The sequence below is a fragment of the Pseudorca crassidens genome, chromosome 20 (assembly GCF_039906515.1).
Source record: "Pseudorca crassidens isolate mPseCra1 chromosome 20, mPseCra1.hap1, whole genome shotgun sequence".
NCBI lineage: Eukaryota > Metazoa > Chordata > Mammalia > Artiodactyla > Delphinidae > Pseudorca > Pseudorca crassidens.
In genome coordinates, this window is record NC_090315.1 from 8,618,340 (window position 1) to 8,636,654 (window position 18,315).

The 18,315-nt window shown below is 49.0% G+C and overlaps 1 protein-coding gene, 1 non-coding gene and 1 pseudogene across 2 annotated transcripts; all 3 read right to left on the reverse strand.

Moving 5' to 3' along the window:
• Window positions 1–2,360: 2,360 nt before the first annotated feature.
• On the reverse strand, window positions 2,361–8,961 carry LOC137215484 (collagen alpha-1(I) chain-like; annotated as a pseudogene).
• Window positions 8,962–9,071: 110 nt separating this feature from the next.
• RPS11 (ribosomal protein S11) lies at window positions 9,072–11,429 on the reverse strand. Its single transcript, XM_067718500.1, has 5 exons — window positions 11,270–11,429; window positions 10,451–10,582; window positions 10,179–10,254; window positions 9,721–9,850; window positions 9,072–9,248 (listed from the first exon to the last, which is right to left on the reverse strand). The coding sequence occupies exons 1-5, from the start codon at window positions 11,282–11,284 to the stop codon at window positions 9,125–9,127; spliced, it is 477 nt and encodes a 158-aa protein (XP_067574601.1). The 5' UTR covers window positions 11,285–11,429; the 3' UTR covers window positions 9,072–9,124.
• On the reverse strand, window positions 9,962–10,051 carry LOC137215830 (small nucleolar RNA SNORD35). The gene has a single exon (XR_010939460.1). It is a non-coding gene; the product is annotated as a small nucleolar RNA SNORD35 (small nucleolar RNA).
• Window positions 11,430–18,315: the final 6,886 nt, after the last annotated feature.

Genomic DNA, 18,315 nt, shown 5'->3' on the forward strand with positions numbered 1-18,315 from the left:
CACATTTTGAAGAGTGGTCGGCTTTACTCAGAGCCCGCTGATTTCTGTGTAAATCTCATCCCAGACACCCTCACAGAAACATCCAGAGTAATGTTGGACCAAACAACCGGGCACTGTGGCCCAGCCAAGTTGACACATGGGTTAAACGATGACAGATGGTAAATCTATGTTCAACTAAGTGAGGGACCTCTGTTCATTTCATGACTCTCCCTGGGTCCTGCTAGAATATCCACTAAGATCCACCCTGATGCTGAAGGATCCCGCTTTCATGTCCCATGAGTCCTAAAATACCTTGGGGAACTTGCCATGCCCAACCGTCACCTCTACGTCCCTTGGGATCCAGCTGTCTCCGGAGCACCATTCCAGCCCCTGGGCTCTCATTTTAAAGGCCCTCAGGACCCTACTCTGATGTTCCTTGGACCGCTTCGCCACCAGAGAAGTCCCTGGTTATCCATTTTAAATAAAGCAGTGTGTACATTTCAATCCCACACTCCCTAACTGTCCCTTCCCCCCACCCTTCCCCCCGGTAACCTAAGTCTGTGAGTCTGATTCTGTTTTGTAAATAAGTTCACTTGTACCATTTATTTTTAGATTCTGCCTGTAAGAGATATCATACCATATTTCTCTTTCTCTGTCTGACTTACTTCACTCAGTATGACAATCTCTAGGTCCATCCATGTTGCATGTGGCATTATTTCATTCTTTTTAACGGCTGTGTAATATTCCATTGTATATATGTACCGCATCTTCTTTAACCATTCCTCTGTTAATGGACATAACTAATTTTAACGCTGGTGTCCCTGGAGTTCTCCTGGACCATCACCAGAGGCCACTACCATGCCCCTGGGTCTCTGAAAATCTCAGGCTCCCACCCCCAAGCTCCTTGGGTCCCAGATAGTATCCTGAGACCCAGTGATAGAGTCTTCAGGAGGCTACACCAACATCCCACAGAGTTGGCCACGCCATCCCTGAATCCTGCTAAATCAGTCCTGAGCCCTCGCAGAACAATTGCTGTGACCCACTCAGGAACGGCCACAAAGTGCCCTCAGCCCCAGGCTCGCTCCCTGCTGCCGAACCTGAGCGAATCCTTCAGGTTCTGTCAGAAAGCTGAGCGGGGCTCCCCAGGCCCACTCCTGGGTTCTCTCTATTACTATCTCTCACCAGGCCCTGCCCTATCCAGAACCTCCCCATGAAAGACAGATAGACACAGAGAGATGGATAGATAGGTAGGTAGGTAAGGAGGTAGATAGATGATAGATAGAAAAATAGGCAGATAGGTTGGTAGGCAGGCAGTCAGGCAGACAGACAGACCGACGGACAGATGGATGCTAGAAAAATAGAGACAGACGGACAAAACAGACGGACAAATAGGTAGGTAGGCAGGTAGACAGATAGACAGACAGATAGAAAAATAGAAACAGGGACTTCCCTGGTGGTGCAGTGGTTAAGAATCCGCCCAACAATGCAGGGGACACGGGTTCCATCCCTGGTCCGGGAAGATTCCACATGCTGTGGAGCAAATAAGCCCGTGGGCCACAACTACTGAGCCCACGTGCCACAACTACTGAAGCCCACATACATAGAGCCCGTGCTCCGCAACAAGAGAAGCCACCGCAATGAGAAGCCTGTGCACCTCAATGAAGAGTAGCCCCCCTCTCCGCAACTAGAGAAAGTCCAGGCACAGCAACAAAGACCCAATGCCACCAAAAAAAAAAAAAAAAAAAGAAAAGAAAAGAAAAACAGAAACAATTAGACAGACTCTCTAGGACATTCTATAACATCCCTATCAGGCAAGAAACAAGAAACTTTCCGCATTTCCCAGGAACTTGCTGTTGTGGCCCCTCATCCAGCTGGATTGCTGCTCCCTCATCCTGAGACCCCACTAAAAAAGGACCCTCAGGGAATTCCCTGGCAGTCCAGTGGTTAGGACTCTGCGCTTTCACTGCCGTGGCCCGGGGTGGATCCCTGGTTGGGGAATCCCACAAGCTGCCTGGTGCGACCTAAGAATAAAAAAAAGGACTTCCCTGGTGGCGCGGTGGTTAAGAATCCCCCTGCCAATGCAGGCGACACGGGTTTGAGCCCTGGTGCAGGAAGATCCTACATGCCGTGGAGCAACTAAGCCTGTGTGCCACAGCTACTGAGCCTGCGCTATACAGCCCGCAAGCCACAACTACTAAGTCCGTGCTCTGCAACAAGAGAAGCCACCGCAGTGAGAGTAGCCCCCGCTCACCACAACTAGAGAAAGCCTGTGCGCAGCAACGAAGACCCAATGCAGCCAAAAGTAAATAAATAAATAAATAAAATTAAAAATAAATAAATAAAATAAAAATTTAAAAATAGTTTTTAAAAAAAGGGCCCTCAGGTCCTGCTACACGCTCTGTGTATCCCCTTTTGATACCCTGAGTCCTACTCCAATGGCTCACACAGCCTGTAGGATTCTCCTCTATTGCCTAGGACCCTAAAATAATGCCACCAGAGCCCTGATGACAAGCCCTTGGGTTCCTGTCACTATGCTCCCAGGACCCAAGTACATTGCCCCTGGGGGCCTTGCCAGTGGTCCCAGGTCCATCTGTGATGCTCACATCCCTCTGCAGCTCCTGCTTTACCCAGCCCTGGGTAGTTCCTCTAGGTGTCCTCAATCCTACTACAATGTCCCATTGGTGTCACTTCAACACCTCTCAGGACCCCTAATCTACCTGTCCTGCCAAAAAGTCCTTTGGTTCCTGTTAACACGTCCCCAGGATCCTGCAATACTCCCACTGCATGCTCAGAAGGTCCCCTGGATCCTGCTAAAATATGTCTAGTCTTCCCTCATGTGGCCTTGAGGGTCACCAAAATGAACTTGGGGTGTCCTCTCTAAGCCCTAGGGGCCCTGCCAGGACCCTATTAGAATGCCTCTAGCCTTACCATGAAGTGTGTTTTTTGGGGTCACGCTGTGCAGCATGCCAGATCTCAGTTCCCCGACCAGGGATTGAACCCATGCCCCCTGCAGTGGAAGCTTGGAGTCCTAACCACTGGACCGCCAGGGAAGTCCCACCAGGAAGTCTTTAGGGTCCTGCTAGAACATACCAAGGGCCTGCTATTCTGTGTTCTATGGTGCTCTGGGAAAATTCCCACAGGCTTTTATCCATGCGTCCTGGGATCCTGCATCAGTGGCCGTCCACAGTGGGTCTAGAATGTTGTATTAGTGTCCTATGGCTGCTGTAACCGATCACCACAGACTTAGTGGCTTAAAATAACACAAACATGTTCTTACAGTTCTGGAGGTCAGACATCTAAAATGGGTCCGCAAGACTATTCCTTCTGGAGGCTCCAGGGAAGAATCCATTTCTTTGCCTTTTCCAGCTGCTAGAGGTCGCCTGCATTCCTTGGCTTGTGGCCCCTTCCTCCATCTTCAAAGCCAGCACCTTCTCTCCTCTCTGACTTCTGTGGTCCTCCTTACAACTCTCTGACTCTGATCCTCTGCCTCCCTCTTATAAGGACCCTTGTGATGACATTGGTCCCACCTGGATAATCCAAGATCATCTCTGCATCCTGAATTTAATCACATCTGCAAAGTCCCTTTTATCATACAAGGTCACATAATCACAGGTTTTGGAGGATTAGGGCACAGACATCTTTGAGGGATCCTTATCCAGCCTACCACGGTCAAGGTCATGGAAGGTGCCCTCCCGTGCCCCTGCTGTAAAGTCCCCATTCTGACCTCCTCTCCCTCCTGTTAGAATGGTCTCAGGGTTTAGCCATGAGGCCTCTCAGAGGTCGGCCTGAACATTCCCCATAATGTCCCTCCTTCCTGCTACAAAAGAAAAAGCCCTCAAGGTCCCTTAATACCCACTGGGAATCCCTGCTAAGTATCCTGGGGTCCTGCTATGTCTTCAGGGACCATTTACAGCATCTGTTGGCTGTCTCCTGTCTTATCCCCAGGGTCCTATGCTCTAATGATCCCTGCCTACACCTCCCCCCTTTTTTTCTTTTGGGAGGTGTGGCACGCACCGTGCAGCTTGAAGGGATTGAACCTGGGCCATGACAGTGAAAGCACCGAGTCCTAACCACTGGACCACCAGGGAAGTCCCTCCGCCTATGCCCTTTAGATCCCCTGGGGGCCTACTATCATGTCCTCAGGGGCCCATCATAAAGCAATAGAAAGCCCCAGCAGGACAATTACTAATGTGCAGGGCCCAGTGATAAATGAAAACGTGGGGCCCTTTGTTCCGACTTCAAAACTAACCAAGCGCGGGTCCCTTTGGAACAACTGCTTGAACAGCGTGGAGCGCTCACCCATGAAGCCGCCTTGGTCCCTGGGGACTGCCCCTGGCAGCTCCAAGCTTTCTCCCTGAATCACCACCTTAACATCCGCCCCTCCTCTCTGCACCTGCACTGTAGTGCCCCCTACTGACCCCAGGAAGCAATCACACCTGAGTTCAAGACCAAATCCTGCCTCTTCCAGGTGGGCTTCTCTGAGCCTCAGTTTCTTTATCTGTGAAATGGGATAATAATCATACCTACTTTGGTAGAGAGGCTTTAATGACTCACAGGTTTGGCACAAGGCACATAGTAGAGCATAGTAATAACCTGTTCCCCATACTGCCCCCCCACCTCAGGATGCTGTTAAGGTCCCCAGCGGTGCACTTGATGGTAGGCTCGCAGACACCAGGCCCTGGATCTGTCTTGCTCACTCTTGCATCCCCAGGGGCCAGCACAGGAAACATTAGCAGAATGAATGAAGCCAACAATGAATGACCCTGGGCTGGTTTAATATGTCCCTATAACTTTTCTAGAACGGCCTTGGTATCCTGTTAGAATGTTCTAGCAGAATCTATATTCACCCCTGAAACAATCCGTGGGTCTGGGAGCTGGGACTTCCTATAATGTGAGACCCCAGGGTTTTCCCTTGATGCGCTCAGGGCAGTGTTAAAATATAGCAGCAGGGCTGCTCAAACATATGAACCTGCTCCGATCCCCTTTCCCTAGACTCCACTCACAGACCTCAGGGCCAGTTAAATGAATCCTGGTGCCCGCTCCACACATAGTACTCACACGCCAGCTCTCATACAACCTGGGTGTCGCAACCGCCAACAGAACCTGCTACAAGACCCTGAGGTCCCACTATAATCCATCATTACTACGTCCTGCTGTAATACCGCAGGGGGCTGCAGTGACACTCGCCAGTATGACTACAGTAGAACAATCCTGTGGTCTGCTGTGACAGATGTGAGGCCATGATACATTATGATATAACCAATATCTGCCCTGTTTTCATGTAACAGGCCTGACACCCGCTGTCATCATAAGCCAGGACCCTGCTATGAAATTGCGCTTGGAGCTAATTTCCCTGCAAAATGGCCACTGGGGCCTCCTGTAAGAGGCATACGATAGAATATTCCAGAAGCATGCTAAAATAGTCTCAAGATCCCATGACAAACCACTAGGATTTGCTATAGTAGACCCAGGGTTCCACAACCATTTAATACCTCTGGGGCTACCTGCCAAAGACTCTTGTCCTTGGGCCTGTCCAAAGGGACTCAGGGCCTGCTACACCAAGACATCACTGGGCTTTGTTCTAACAATAGGCTCAGGAATGCGACATAATCACTTCCCTAAGAAGTATCACTTACTGGAACTAGTTCTACCGCAAACAACACAGGTGAGCATATTTCATCCTCCCAATGGGGCAGGGAGGCAAGATTTTACAGATTAGGAAACTGAAGCTCTGTGGTTCTCGGGGGAGTCAAGCCCAAGGTCCCAAGGTCACGCAGCTAATGACAGCAGGGCTAGAATCTGGAACAGAGCCCGCAGGCTTAATGCTTACATTTGGAGGTTTCTCAGCATGTTCACTGCTTCCGGTTACTCCATGCCTTGAGACCTAGTGTAAACAGATAGGTTAGGGGGTCCCCGGAAAAAAAGAACCAGGAGTGGCTTTCTTGACATAAGAGAAGCCATTCTGGCTTAAGCCGTTTTGTGATCTAAGCCTGGCTGCAATGCTTGCCCTTGAACAGGTCTCAGTAATCCTTGATCTTAAGGGAAGTTAGGGAACAAAGAGAAAAGGAAAAGCAGTCAAAGAAACAATAGTTCAACAATAATCAGAGTCCTAATTCCTCCTCAAGGGATGTACAGAACAGTCTGATACAGTTTTTGAGCTCTTCAGGAACTAAGGCCCCCAGCCAGGTGAAGGACAGAAAAATGTTGACCCTCCTGACTTCAATCAACTAAAGCTTGGACCCTGGCGACCTTTGCCCCAATTCTGTGCTGAATTCTCTGCTCCAGCCCCCTCATGAATATGCATGTCGTCTTAGCTTAAAACTTCCCCAATTTTGCTGTTGGAGAGGCACTGCTTTGGGAAAGATCCCCGGTGTTCTCCTTACTTGCCGCAGGTAATAAATCCTTCGTTCTCCTGATGTTTCGCTCTGTGTGTCTTTTGACTCGACACCCACCAAGAGGTGAACCCAGTTTTTGGGTAACACTAGGAGTCAAGCCTGGCCTGTGAGAACGTGAGGATTTAACTTTAAATGGACTCACTCCGGGAGTTACCTGGCGGTCCAGTGGCTAGGACTCCGCGCTCTCACTGTCAAGGGCCTGGGTTTGATCCCTGGTCAGGGAATGGTGCAGCCAAAACTAAACAAACAAATAAATAAATAAATTCACTCAACTAAACATGTTTGGAGCACCTACAATCTGTTCCAGGCGCTGGGGCTGCAGAGATTCCGTGTCTTCTTGGAGTTTGTATTCCAGGGGTCAACAGGTAAACAAATAAACGTGCCATATCATACAGGATTTGTACAGCAAATATGCCATAAACGGGTTTTCCTGTCTATGTAAGACATTCAAGCAGGGAAGGGAGATTGGGAGGGTTGGAGGTTCTCCAAGTGGAAAGAGGTTGGTGAGAATTAGAGATTAAGGGATGAGGGAGGGAGCCAGGTGGAAGCCTGGTGTTAGAGGTTCCTCGGGGCAGAGGGCACAGCCAGTGCAAAGGCAGGAGGGCGCAAGTCAGGGGTGCAGGCAGAGTGAGGATGGGGGCAGGCAGGTAGGCAGAGGGGAAGCTCTGAGGCTGTGACCTGGGCCTACGAGTTGAATCTCTAGCTGTCACAGTTCTCTAAGAAAGGCAGGTAAAGTCCTCTCCCACTCATCAGGCCAGAGAACTGGTACAGCCCGGGGAGCCTTCTCCTTGGAGTTTGTGAGCTGACCCACCATGAAGCCTGTCGGGTGTCCCCACCAGGCACACGTTCACCGACACTAGGTAGCCTGATGATGGGGTGCCGAGGAGACGCCCAGGAACCCGCCGCGTGGGAGGAAGCAGGGGAGCTGGGCTGTTGTTTTTGTAAACACGGCGGCCCCACCCCAAACGGAAACACCTGTGGGTGTGGGCTCCTGGAGTGGCCTCAGATCCCCTGCTGGGTCTCTGTTCCCTCTCCGCAGCTCTGTCCCCCCGCCCCTGGGTCCCAGTCCCCCTCCTCAGGGTCTCTATCCCTCCAGCACTGGGTGGGGCAGGCGTGCAGGCTGAACCTCAGGGCGGTGCCCCCCTCTGACCCGTCCCTGCCCCTTCCTGCCCTCTTTGACGCGGCCCCCGCTTCCTCTGGCAGGAACCCCCGCCCTCGCCGGGCCTGGGTAAAAAGGAGCCCCCGGGCCGGTCCAGAGGCCAAGTCCTGGGAGGCAGCAGCGGCGGCTCCTCTCTCCTCACGGCCCTGTCTCCCAACCCTTGTACCAGTGTGTGCCTCAGTCCCTGGTACAGGCATGGGGGTCAGGGACCTGGGGACCCAGCAGCGCCAGGCCCCCAGGGGTGAAGGCAGCGGGGCGACTCCGGCACTTCCCTTCTGCCTATGCCTCCATCTCTGCCCAGCTGTGGCTCTGGTGAGGGTCTCTGCTTCAGATCCCCAAGTCCCTGGGTCCCTCTCTGTGGTGTTTCTCATTCTGTCCGCACCTGCCACCCACCCCACGCGTGCCTCTTTGTCATGTTCTCCAGGCCCATCTCTGCCTCTGGAATCTGAGTCTGTCCCTGGGCTGTGGTTTCTGTCCCTGTTCGGTGTTCAGCTGAGGGCTCTGTCCCAAATCTCTCTCCTGATCTGTGTATCTGACATTCAAGTTCCCTCTTCCTTTCCCCATTTTTCTCTGCTTCTAACAGAAAGCCTTCCTGCCATTACCAGCTGTTAAGCTCTCTCCATCTCCCAGGTTTTTTCCCTGACAGTCAAGGTCACCATGTCCTGCCCTGTCAGAAATCCCTTCCCCTTCATTTGCCTGGCTCTGTCCCCTTTCTCCCCATCTCCAATTTCTCTCCTCACCCAAGGCCACCCCACTTGGTCTGTCCCAGATCAGTCCCACCTCCACGGACTTCCTATCCATTTCTGAGCAGCCTGCAGCCCCGCACTGCTGGCTGGCCTTACTAAGCGACTTATCTTAAAGGCTAATTTCCTTACTTGCATTCTTAGGCAAAGAAAATGTCCATAATCTGACACGTGGAGCTCAGCTACTCCTTGGGGGACCCCAGGCAGAGAACTTGCCCCCTTAGATGAGTTTGCTTATCTGCAAACAGGCATGGTGTCCACCTAGGAGGGGACTGTGGAGCATGCAGGAGGGCGGGTGCCTTGCTTCCCTGCCCCACTCCTTCCCTGTCAGGGTACAGTCCCAGGTTGAAGTCAAGACCCTCATAGTTCCGAACCGCGCAGCTGTGTACTCCTCAAGCACACCCAACACATGCTGACCCCCAGCAAAGCCCAGAGGGCCACTACTTCTTCCTTACCGTCCCCTCGGAGGCCAGAAAGGGCCCAGAGTCTAGAGAACCCAGGAACCTCCACCCTCACTCACTTCCTCCCCAGAGACTTGCAGGGGGAGCTCAACACCAAGTAGAAGGCATTAGGTACTCCGACACCAAAAGCTGATGAGGACCAAAAGACCAGAGAGGGGCAGCATCTTGCTACAGGTTGTCTTCACCCAGAGACGAGAGGGCAGGAAGCAGGATTTGATCCCCATCCTTACGCCCCCAGAGAATGAAAAACAGCCCCATCTTTCACATCAACCCCACTTAATTCCCAGGGACACGCCCTCCCTCTGATAAGGGCATGGATACGGAACCTGGCCCGTGACTGGGAAAATAACTTTTATTTTGTTTGGGGCAGTGGGCAGGGGTCTGGTCTCAGAACTTCTGGAACTGCTTCTTGGTGCCGGCAGCCTTGGTGACCTTGAGCACGTTGAAGCGCACCGTCTTGCTCAGGGGCCGGCACTCGCCCACTGTGACAATGTCACCAATCTGGACGTCCCTGTGGGGGTGAGCAGCACCATGTCAGAGGGACTCTGCCCCAAGCAGGCCCTAAAGGTGCCTGACTGTCTCCAGGTGGAGACCTGTCACCTTTGGCTCCTCCAAACCCCAACCAAGCTGCTATTTCCAGTTCCATCTGCACTGCACGCCGCCCTGTCGTTATTTAATGAGCAATAACTATGAAAGGCGCCAAGCTCAATGCCATGCAGAGAATGCTCCTACCCTTCCAGGACAGAAGACCTCCAACTAGCACCTCCATTTTGCAGAGAACGGGAGGCTCCCAAAGATGGTGATACAGGGTCCCCTCACTAACCGCCCCCGCCCCCAACAGCTGACTACCTTCACACGGCAGCCAGGGCGTCCTGTTAACGGCCAAAGCACATCCCAAGCCACCCAGATTCTTGTGCAGCCCACCTCCTCCTCTCTGCCTGGGAGGGCAGCTCAGCGGGGCTACCTGGGGCCACCGTGCTCACCTGAAGCAGGGGGAAAGGTGCACAGACATGTTCTTGTGGCGCTTCTCGAAGCGGTTGTACTTCCGGATGTAGTGCAGGTAGTCTCGGCGGATGACAATGGTCCTCTGCATCTTCATTTTGGTCACCACACCTGGGGGGAAGGGGCAGATCCCAGGTCAGGCCCCATACGGAAGGGAGCCATGGGCAGCCCAGGGCATGCTGGGAATCGGGGGCCGCTGAGCAGGGTTCCCAAGAAGCCCTGCTCCTGGCATCAGCTGTGCCAACTGCTTTCTCAGCAGTGCCTGCGGTGGGCATCTGAAGACCATCGTGAAAATAACAGACATCATCTGCCAGTGCCCGCCATAACCAGGAGTCTGCCAACCCCTTCCTCACCCAGGACCCCGGGGTCTCAGCGTCCCCAGCCCCTCCTCCCTCAGACCCGGGAATCTGAACCCAAGCCCCCAGAGGTCCTCACTTACCAGACAGAATTCGCCCTCGGATGGAGACATTACCAGTAAAAGGGCATTTCTTGTCAATGTAGGTGCCCTCGATGGCCTGAAGGGATAAGGAGGATTAGCGAGCCCTAAATGGTAGTTCCTGAAAAGAACAGGGGTGTGGCCTCCCTGTAGACACAAAACTACGTTTCCCAGCAGCCCCAGCAACAGCCACTCAGATGCGGATAGGGCAACTCAGTTTGGGCACACGTGCAGGGAAACAGGGATCTTCTTCTTTCTTCTGAGGGTCCCCGTACCTCCTTCGGTGTCTTGAAGCCCAAACCAATGTTCTTGTAGTATCGCGGGAGCTTCTCCTTGCCAGTTTCTCCAAGCAGAACCCTCTTCTTATTTTGAAAGATGGTCGGCTGCTTTTGGTACGCACGCTCCGTCTACAGGGATGAGGTGGAAGCTGGTAAGCTTGCAGCAGGCAGCAACCTGGTCTGGAAAGCTTCACAAACCCCCCAGATCTCATCGTCTGCAGTATTTAACTCCCCAAACGCTGCACTCACCCAAATTTACCCCTAACCCAGACTCAACTCTAAACCCGGGGTTACGTCGGTATTTACGGTCTAAAGCACCTTCCACCGCCTGCAGAATTCACCCCTTAAAACCCAAAGATACAGAACCATCCCTCTAACACACTGGACACCCTTCAGCAAGAATTATTCTCCAAGACACAAAGATACCCACCCAGGAGTCACTCCTTATTAATTACATGTGGCTCCAAAATTAAATACCGAAACGATGGGCTCCCTGGAGTAGCCCTTAGGACTCAGTTCTCACAGGATTAACCCTACAGCCTAAGGCCTCCAGAAAAACACTCTGTAAACCTTGGGTTTTAAAAAAGATAACTCCTAAAAACCTTGAGCCTTAATTACACCCTAAATGCGGAGCTCCTAAGATTTAGGAGGCGCCAATCGAGATTAACGCCAAGACACGCGCCCTCTGCCCGAATTTCCCTGGGAAATCGAGGACGCCCAGAATTAACCCCCAAACTGGGGCGCGGACTCCCGCTCTCCAGGACACGCCCCTGAAGCCCGGGCCCCGCTAGGTCTGCGTCACCCCCGAGCCCGAACCTGAATGTCCGCCATCTTCCCGGCCGCCTGAAAAAAAGAAAGCCGCGACGGCGTCCCGGTTTCCTTATCGATTGCACAGAAGCTAAAGAGGAAGTGACGAAAAAGGGGCAGGGTAACCCGATTTGAGGCGGAGCCTTGGCGAGACTCTGATTGACGGACTGCCCTACCCAAGCACGCGATTCGGAGACCGCACGGACGCTGCCATGACGTTCATGGCAGAGGGGCGGGAAGCGACAGACACTGTCTCGCGAGACTCTTTGGCCATCTTTGCGCGCCGTCGCGGTAGGTCACGATGGGAAAGAGTGGCCAGCCTTGTTATCGCGAGAGTTGGCGGGAGGCGGCCTTGTTTCTGCGGGGAGTGGGACCACGTGGGGTTTGGGGACAGTGTGGCTGTGTCCGCTCAGGGTTTAAACGGGCTGTGGCGGCGGCCATCTTTTTGCAGGACCGGAGACCGGAAAGTCTTAGGAGCATGCATGCTCTGCGGCGCCGCCATCTTTGTGAGGAGCGGGCACTACCCACGAGTTTTGTGCAGTTTAGTGAACGTTGTTTTCCTCTATGGGCCATTTCATCCCCAGACAATGGTTTCGGGAAAAAATTAAATTAAATTAAAAAAATAAAAAGGCCTTCTGCTGATTGTAACAGCGCTGTCTAATAGTAGTTTCCGCTGTGATGAAATGTTCTGTGTCTGCGCTGTGCAACACAGTAGTCACTGGCACTGGAAGTGGGGTGCGTGCGACTGAGGACCTGAATTTTTAACTTTTTTTTTTTTTTTAGATAAGAAGTGGATTTATTTAGAGAGAAACATATTCCACAGACAGAGTGTGGGCCATCCCAGAAGGTGAGAAAGGCCCTAACTTTAATTTTATTCGATTTAAATATAAATAGCTACATGGGGCTAGTATCTGCTGCGTTTGTCAGTGCACGTCTATAACTGAATACTAATTTATTGTTTTTTAAATTCTTGTCAAGCAAAATCTAACCGAGCAGTTGCCATGTGCCTGGCATTATGCTAACAATCTAAGGATGGTTCGGTTACTATTCCCATTTTGCAGATGGGGAAACTGAGGCATTAGTTGCTCCAGGTTTCGCAGAAAATGAGAGGCAGAGGTGGGAGTTGAACCTGGGCAGTCTGGCTCCAGCGTTCTTAGTCACTAACCTTTAAAGAAGGAAGCTTTGAGTCCTTTTTACAGTCACTTCACACTTAATGAGCACCTATTTGGTACCCGGCCCCCTTCTGGGCAGTGGTGGCAAGAACCCGGTGTCTCAAACCAACCCTGACAGCTGTCCACACTCTAACTGACTTGCACCTTGTTGGGAGATTTCAAACTCCAGACCTTGGCACGGATAGGTGTCTTATGCCTCTTTCCTTAGTTAAGTCTTGGTCTAAAATTTCCCAGCGCTCTTAACTCCACAGAGTGTGGTTCTCTCTAAATAAATCCACTTCTTACCTATCACAATAAATAAATAATAAAACCTTTGGGGAATGTACAGAATATTCAGTGATTTCGTGTTAGGACAAGTGTGCAACCATCTGAAAAAAAAATAAAGTTGGATCTCTACCACCTACTGTATGCCAAAGTAAATTTCTGATGTGTAAGGATAAAATTTAGGTGAGTTTGGGGAATGAAACCATAAATGTACTAGAAGAAGACATGAGTTTTGTTTTTTTCACTTATGAGTCTAGTAAAGACTTCTTTTTTTTTTTGGCCACACCATGCAGCTCGTGTCATCTTAGTTCCCATGGCAGTGGAAGCACAGAGTCCTAACCACTGGACAACCAGGGAATTCCCTAGTAAAGACTTTTTTAAGCATTGCATTTAGAACATAAAATGTGTGCTCCCAACAAACTTCTACACAGGTCACAAAATATTATTCTTTTGATTTTTCTCCAATTTAAAAAAAAATTGAAGTATAGTTGATTTACAATGTTGTGTTAGCTTCAGGTGTACAGCAAAGTGATTCAGTTATACATATAAATGTATATATATTCTTTTTCAGATTCTTTTCCATTATGTTATTACAAGATATTGAGTATAGTTGCCTGTGCTATACTGTAGGACCTAGTCATTTACCTATTTTATGTAGTGTGCATATGTTAATTCCAAACTCCCCCTGCCCCCTCCCCTTTCATGCTTTCTTATTTATCCTTTGTTTCCTCTTCCTCACTAAAATGAGGGCAGGAATTTTCGTTGCCTTTGTTCTCCAGGGCTTCTGGTGATTGTGACATAGTAGGTGCTCAGTTTGTCCTTGTTAAATAACTGACCAAATGAATGGAGAATTAGATAAACCAAAATGTCCACTTATAGGCAGATGGGTAAATCCTGGCATAGCTTGATCGTGGACCACTCTGCAAGCACGTAATAAACATGAGGTAAGTCAACCAATCCGGAAATGAAAACGCTGCCAAACACGTTTCACTTTTTAATCTTTAAATTTGCGATGACTTCTGAATAGGGATTTCATGCACATGGTACAAAATTCTAAAAGTACAAAGTAAATTGTGAAAGAAGAATCTTTCCCTCACTGTTCTCCCCGGACACGTGCACCCAGTTTCCCTCTGCAGAAGCAACTGCTGTCACCCTGTTATCATCTGCCAATGTGTCTTCCAAAATATTCTACCCTCTGTTGAATTTGTATGTGGACAAAGCAAAGTGCAGAACAAGAGGCATGGCATGACCCGTTTATTCAAATGTTTATGGACAATCTATAGGACGACTGCAATTTTTTACATATATATTTCTTTTTCATATTCTTTTCCATTATGGTTTATCACAGGATATTGAATACAGTTCCCTGTACTATACAGTAGGTCCTTGTTGTTTAATGCATTTTTTAAAGCTTATTACATGATATAGTGTGGCTTATCTTTTTAGGTATTATAGACTACATTGTCCAGTAACAGCCATTAGTTACATGTGGTTATTTAAATTGAATAACATTTAAAATTCAATTTTTCACTCATTCTATTCATACTGCAAATGCTCAGTAATCACATGTGGCTAGTGGCTTGCATATTGAACAGCGAAGATTTAGAATATTTTTTATCAACATAAAAAATGCCCTCATAGGGCTTCCTGGTGGTGCAGTGGTTGAGTCTGCCTGCCGATGCAGGGGACACGGGTTCGTGCCCCGGTCTGGGAAGATCCCACATGCCGCGGAGCGGCTGGGCCCGTGGGCCATGGCCACTGAGACTGCGCGTCCAGAGCCTGTGCTCCACGGCGGGAGACGCCACAACAGTGAGAGGCCCGCGTACCGCAAAAAAAAAAAAAAAAAAAAAAAAGCCCTTCTAGACAGCGAAGGCTGGTTGCATATATATGTATATGTAATATATATGATGTCTTTTAAGTTGTAATAACTTCAGAAATATAAATGCTACAAACTTACAAAAAATCATTTGAAGTTTATTTAAATTTCTTTTACACTTAATAGCTTTGTGAATTTTGAACATTTTTTAAAATTTATTTTATGGAAGTATAGTTGATTTACAATGTTGTTAATTTCTGCTGTACAGCAAAGTGATTCGGTTATACATATATATACATTTTCATTCTTTTCCATTATGGTTTATCACAGGATATTGAATATAGTTCCCTGTGCTACACAGTAGGACCTTGCTTTCCCAGCCTATTTATGTAATAGTTGGCATCTGCTAATCCCAAACTCCCAATCTATCCCTCCCCCCCAGCCCCGCATAGCAACCACGTTTGTTCTCTATATCTGTGAGTCTGTTTCTGTTTCATAAGTTCATCTGTGTCATATTTTAGATTCCACATATAGGTGATGAATGATACATTTTTAATTATCATTGTTTCAGTCCCTCTGGGGTGGCATTGAGGGACTTTTCATTTTAGAACCTGCTATGTCTTCCCCCCAGTGACCTTGTAGTAGCTTTATAATTTATTTTTTGAAGAAAAAGTAAGTTCTGGAGTTTTTGAATGACTTAGAAAGGATTTATGATATTTAGTTTAAAAAAAAAAAAAAAAAGCAGGACCCGGAGTTGCTGTCTACAATGTGTGCTAAACTATGTACAAAAGTTACCTATAAAAGTCTGCATAAAAGTTTGTAACTTAGAAAAAAGCCTGGAAGGAAATGCATGATATTGCCCTGGTGGTTTACATCTCCAGGTGGTGAGATTAGTATGATTTCCTGTCTGGTGTCTTAAATGCTCAATATTTTGCAAATTGCTCAGAGCAGCTGGTGAGATTTTGATAAGGGAAGAGTAAAGAAAAGAAATACTGCTTCACTCTGAAGGGGTGAGGGCGAACTGGAGATGTTTAGGTCCTTAGCTTCCTAGACATTTTTGATCACAACCCACAGTAGGAAATGCATTTTGCATTGTGACCAAACACACACACCTCTCTCACCCTCCTCTGCCTTTCTCTCTGCCTCTTTTCTAATTTTTCAGTCTTTTACCTCTCTCCTTTCCTTTCTGTAATACTGATTTTTTTCCTTTTCATTTCTATTGTTTCATTATCATCACTATTACTTAAATTATTTATTTATTTATTTGGCTTGGCCAGGTCTTAGTTGTGACATGCAGGATCCTTATCTTTTTAGTTGCGGCATGCGCAATCTAGTTCCCTGACCAGGGATCGAACCCGGCCCCCTGCATTGGGAGCGTGGAGTCTTAACCGCCGGACCACCAGGGAAGCCCCTCAATTTCATTATCATTTTAAGGCTACTTACAACCTACCACATCGATTTTTTTAACTGCAGTGTGAACAGCTTTGGTGCCCAATAATAAACTTCAGCCAACTCTAGTTACCACTTGAGGGCGTATTTCCCTGTCTCTGCCAGATTTCAGACATTTACTAGCATTTCACAACAGAAATCCAAAAGCTAGGAGACCTGGAGACCCTCGCCCTCCCCAGTGAGCACAGAAATGTCTATTAAAACAAGATGTTATCCCTGCACCCCACCCACAGACCAGGAGATGAGGCTGACCTGGGACTGGCACGTCACGTTCTGTTGGAGGGTGCTTTGGTTGTGGGCAGTTGGGCAAGATGGAACTGGAGCTTTGGAAACGTTCATTCTGTTGGCCCAGAGGTTCTGATTCCCTGTACTTGTTCCGCAGGAATGATTAAGGTTATGCCTGGAGATTTCATTTGCATTCTGAGGAATGAGGAGCATCTTCTCATGTATTTATTGGCATTTGTGTATCTTCTTTGGTGAAACGTGTTTTCATGTTTTGGCCGGTTTTATTTGGTTATCTCTTTGTTACTGAGTTTTAAAGAGTTTTTCTATATATTTGGCATTCAAGTCCTACAAGAGATGATATGCAAATAACTTCTCCCAGTCTGACCTGTCTTCATCTCTTTAATGGTGGGTGTCTTTAGAAGTGGCAAGTTTTACATTTTTAAGCCAAATATAAGGGATTGTGGTTTCCAGGGGATTATATTGTGCTTTTACATGCAGTCCTGTTAAACTTAAGACTTAAACTCTGGTTTTCAGTTGCTTCTGTAGGCAGCTCTGCTGGTGAGCAGGAGCCCCAGGAAGGGTAGGGCACCCACTTGCAAAATGATTTTCTTAGAGAAAATTTAAGCCACTGTGGTATATTAGACATTTTGGAGATTAAGCAAGAGAGAACGGCACAGTGCACCAAGTTATGATCTGCCCCGTGAACCAACTAGCAAGTATTGCCTACCAGTCCCAAGGGCAGCACAAATCTAGCTTTCTTCCCGGTACAGATGTGCGTACCTTCGTCACACCAGACCCCTGAGTGTCATCCTGGCTGACACTGCTGACTGCATATAACTCTCATCAGTAAGATGGGGATGGGGGCCCACCTGGGTCAAGTATTGAGAGGTGACCAAGGGTGACTGTCCAGGGCTGGGTACCCTAATGTTTACCCTTTCAGGGACTCACCCTGGCAGATCTAACCAGCCTAGTTTTAATCTTACAAAGCACCAAGAGCTTTCAAATCCCACTTTCTCTAATGCCTAACCACCATTTACAAAGTGTTTTTCTTGTCCATTTCTTCACATTAAGCGTGGCCTGGCGTGGCAGACTGGAAGAGACCACATGCCCCACAGCGAGGAACCAGTTTTAGAGAATGGTGGCAATTCCATACTTTGCAGCTGAATTAGGGAAGACAACTTTATGCAAACTGGGCAACACCAATCTCTACAGGTCGTAAATACCAATCTCATAGGCACCTCAAATTCCTTGGCATGTCAGTCTCTACAAAGGCCAACTCCTCCACGAAAGGCAGTTTCTAATCCATCATCTGCAGAAAGAGCACAGCCAGTTTTATTCTTCAAAGCCTCCCATCCGCCGAGGGCCTTGCTCCCCTGGGCCTGCCTCTATGGCAGACACACACTGCAAAGACGCCAAACTTCTTTAAAAATAATTTATTAGTTTTGGATCACAAAATATAGGGAAGGCACAAGGGCAATGCCTGTGACCCCTTGGGCCGTACTTCCCTTCCATAACACCTTTTAGAAGTTTTTTTTTTTTTTTTTGGCGGTACACGGGCCTCTCACTGTTGTGGCCTCTCCTGTTGTGGAGCACAGGCTCCAGACGTGCAGGCTCAGCGGCCATGGCTCACGGGCCCAGCCCGGGGCACGAACCCGTGTCCCCTGCATCGGCAGGCGGACTCTCAACCTCTGCGCCACCAGGGAAGCCCCATAAACACCTTTTAGAACCCCAGACTCGTGCTGCCCAAGCATTCTCTCACATCCTAACAGCTGCAGAGTATAGTACCTGACCATGTGGGAAGCTTAAACAGACTCCCTGTAAGCGATGTGAGTGGCCCTTCCAATTAGGTCTTCCAACTCACTTTTGCCAGTATTGCAACAGCACTGGTTGTTCGAACTGTCCATGTCCTAAAACTCTCATGAATGAATAGGTCACAGGCAAATTCTGCCTGCACAGCCCTTACAAATGTCTACGCTTTTAAAAAGGCCTTTCTTAAACAGCAGTGGCTAAGGCGCCTTTGCTATACCCAGTCTTCTAAGCCCCAGGCTGCCTGTGGCACCTGGATGGCAGCCCCTGGGGTCCCCCACATCCTAGGGTGGCGATGGAGGAAGGGCAGGCCAGGCCAAGCA

Bases quoted from the DNA above. Each gene is read 5' to 3' on its own strand.
- RPS11 (XM_067718500.1), bottom strand. The intron at 9,851-10,178 runs GTAAGTGAGGAC...CCTTCCCCCCAG, and splicing joins CCGAGGGCGAATTCTGTCTG to GTGTGGTGACCAAAATGAAG. The intron at 9,249-9,720 runs GTGAGCACGGTG...TCACCCCCACAG, and splicing joins CACCTTTCCCCCTGCTTCAG to GGACGTCCAGATTGGTGACA.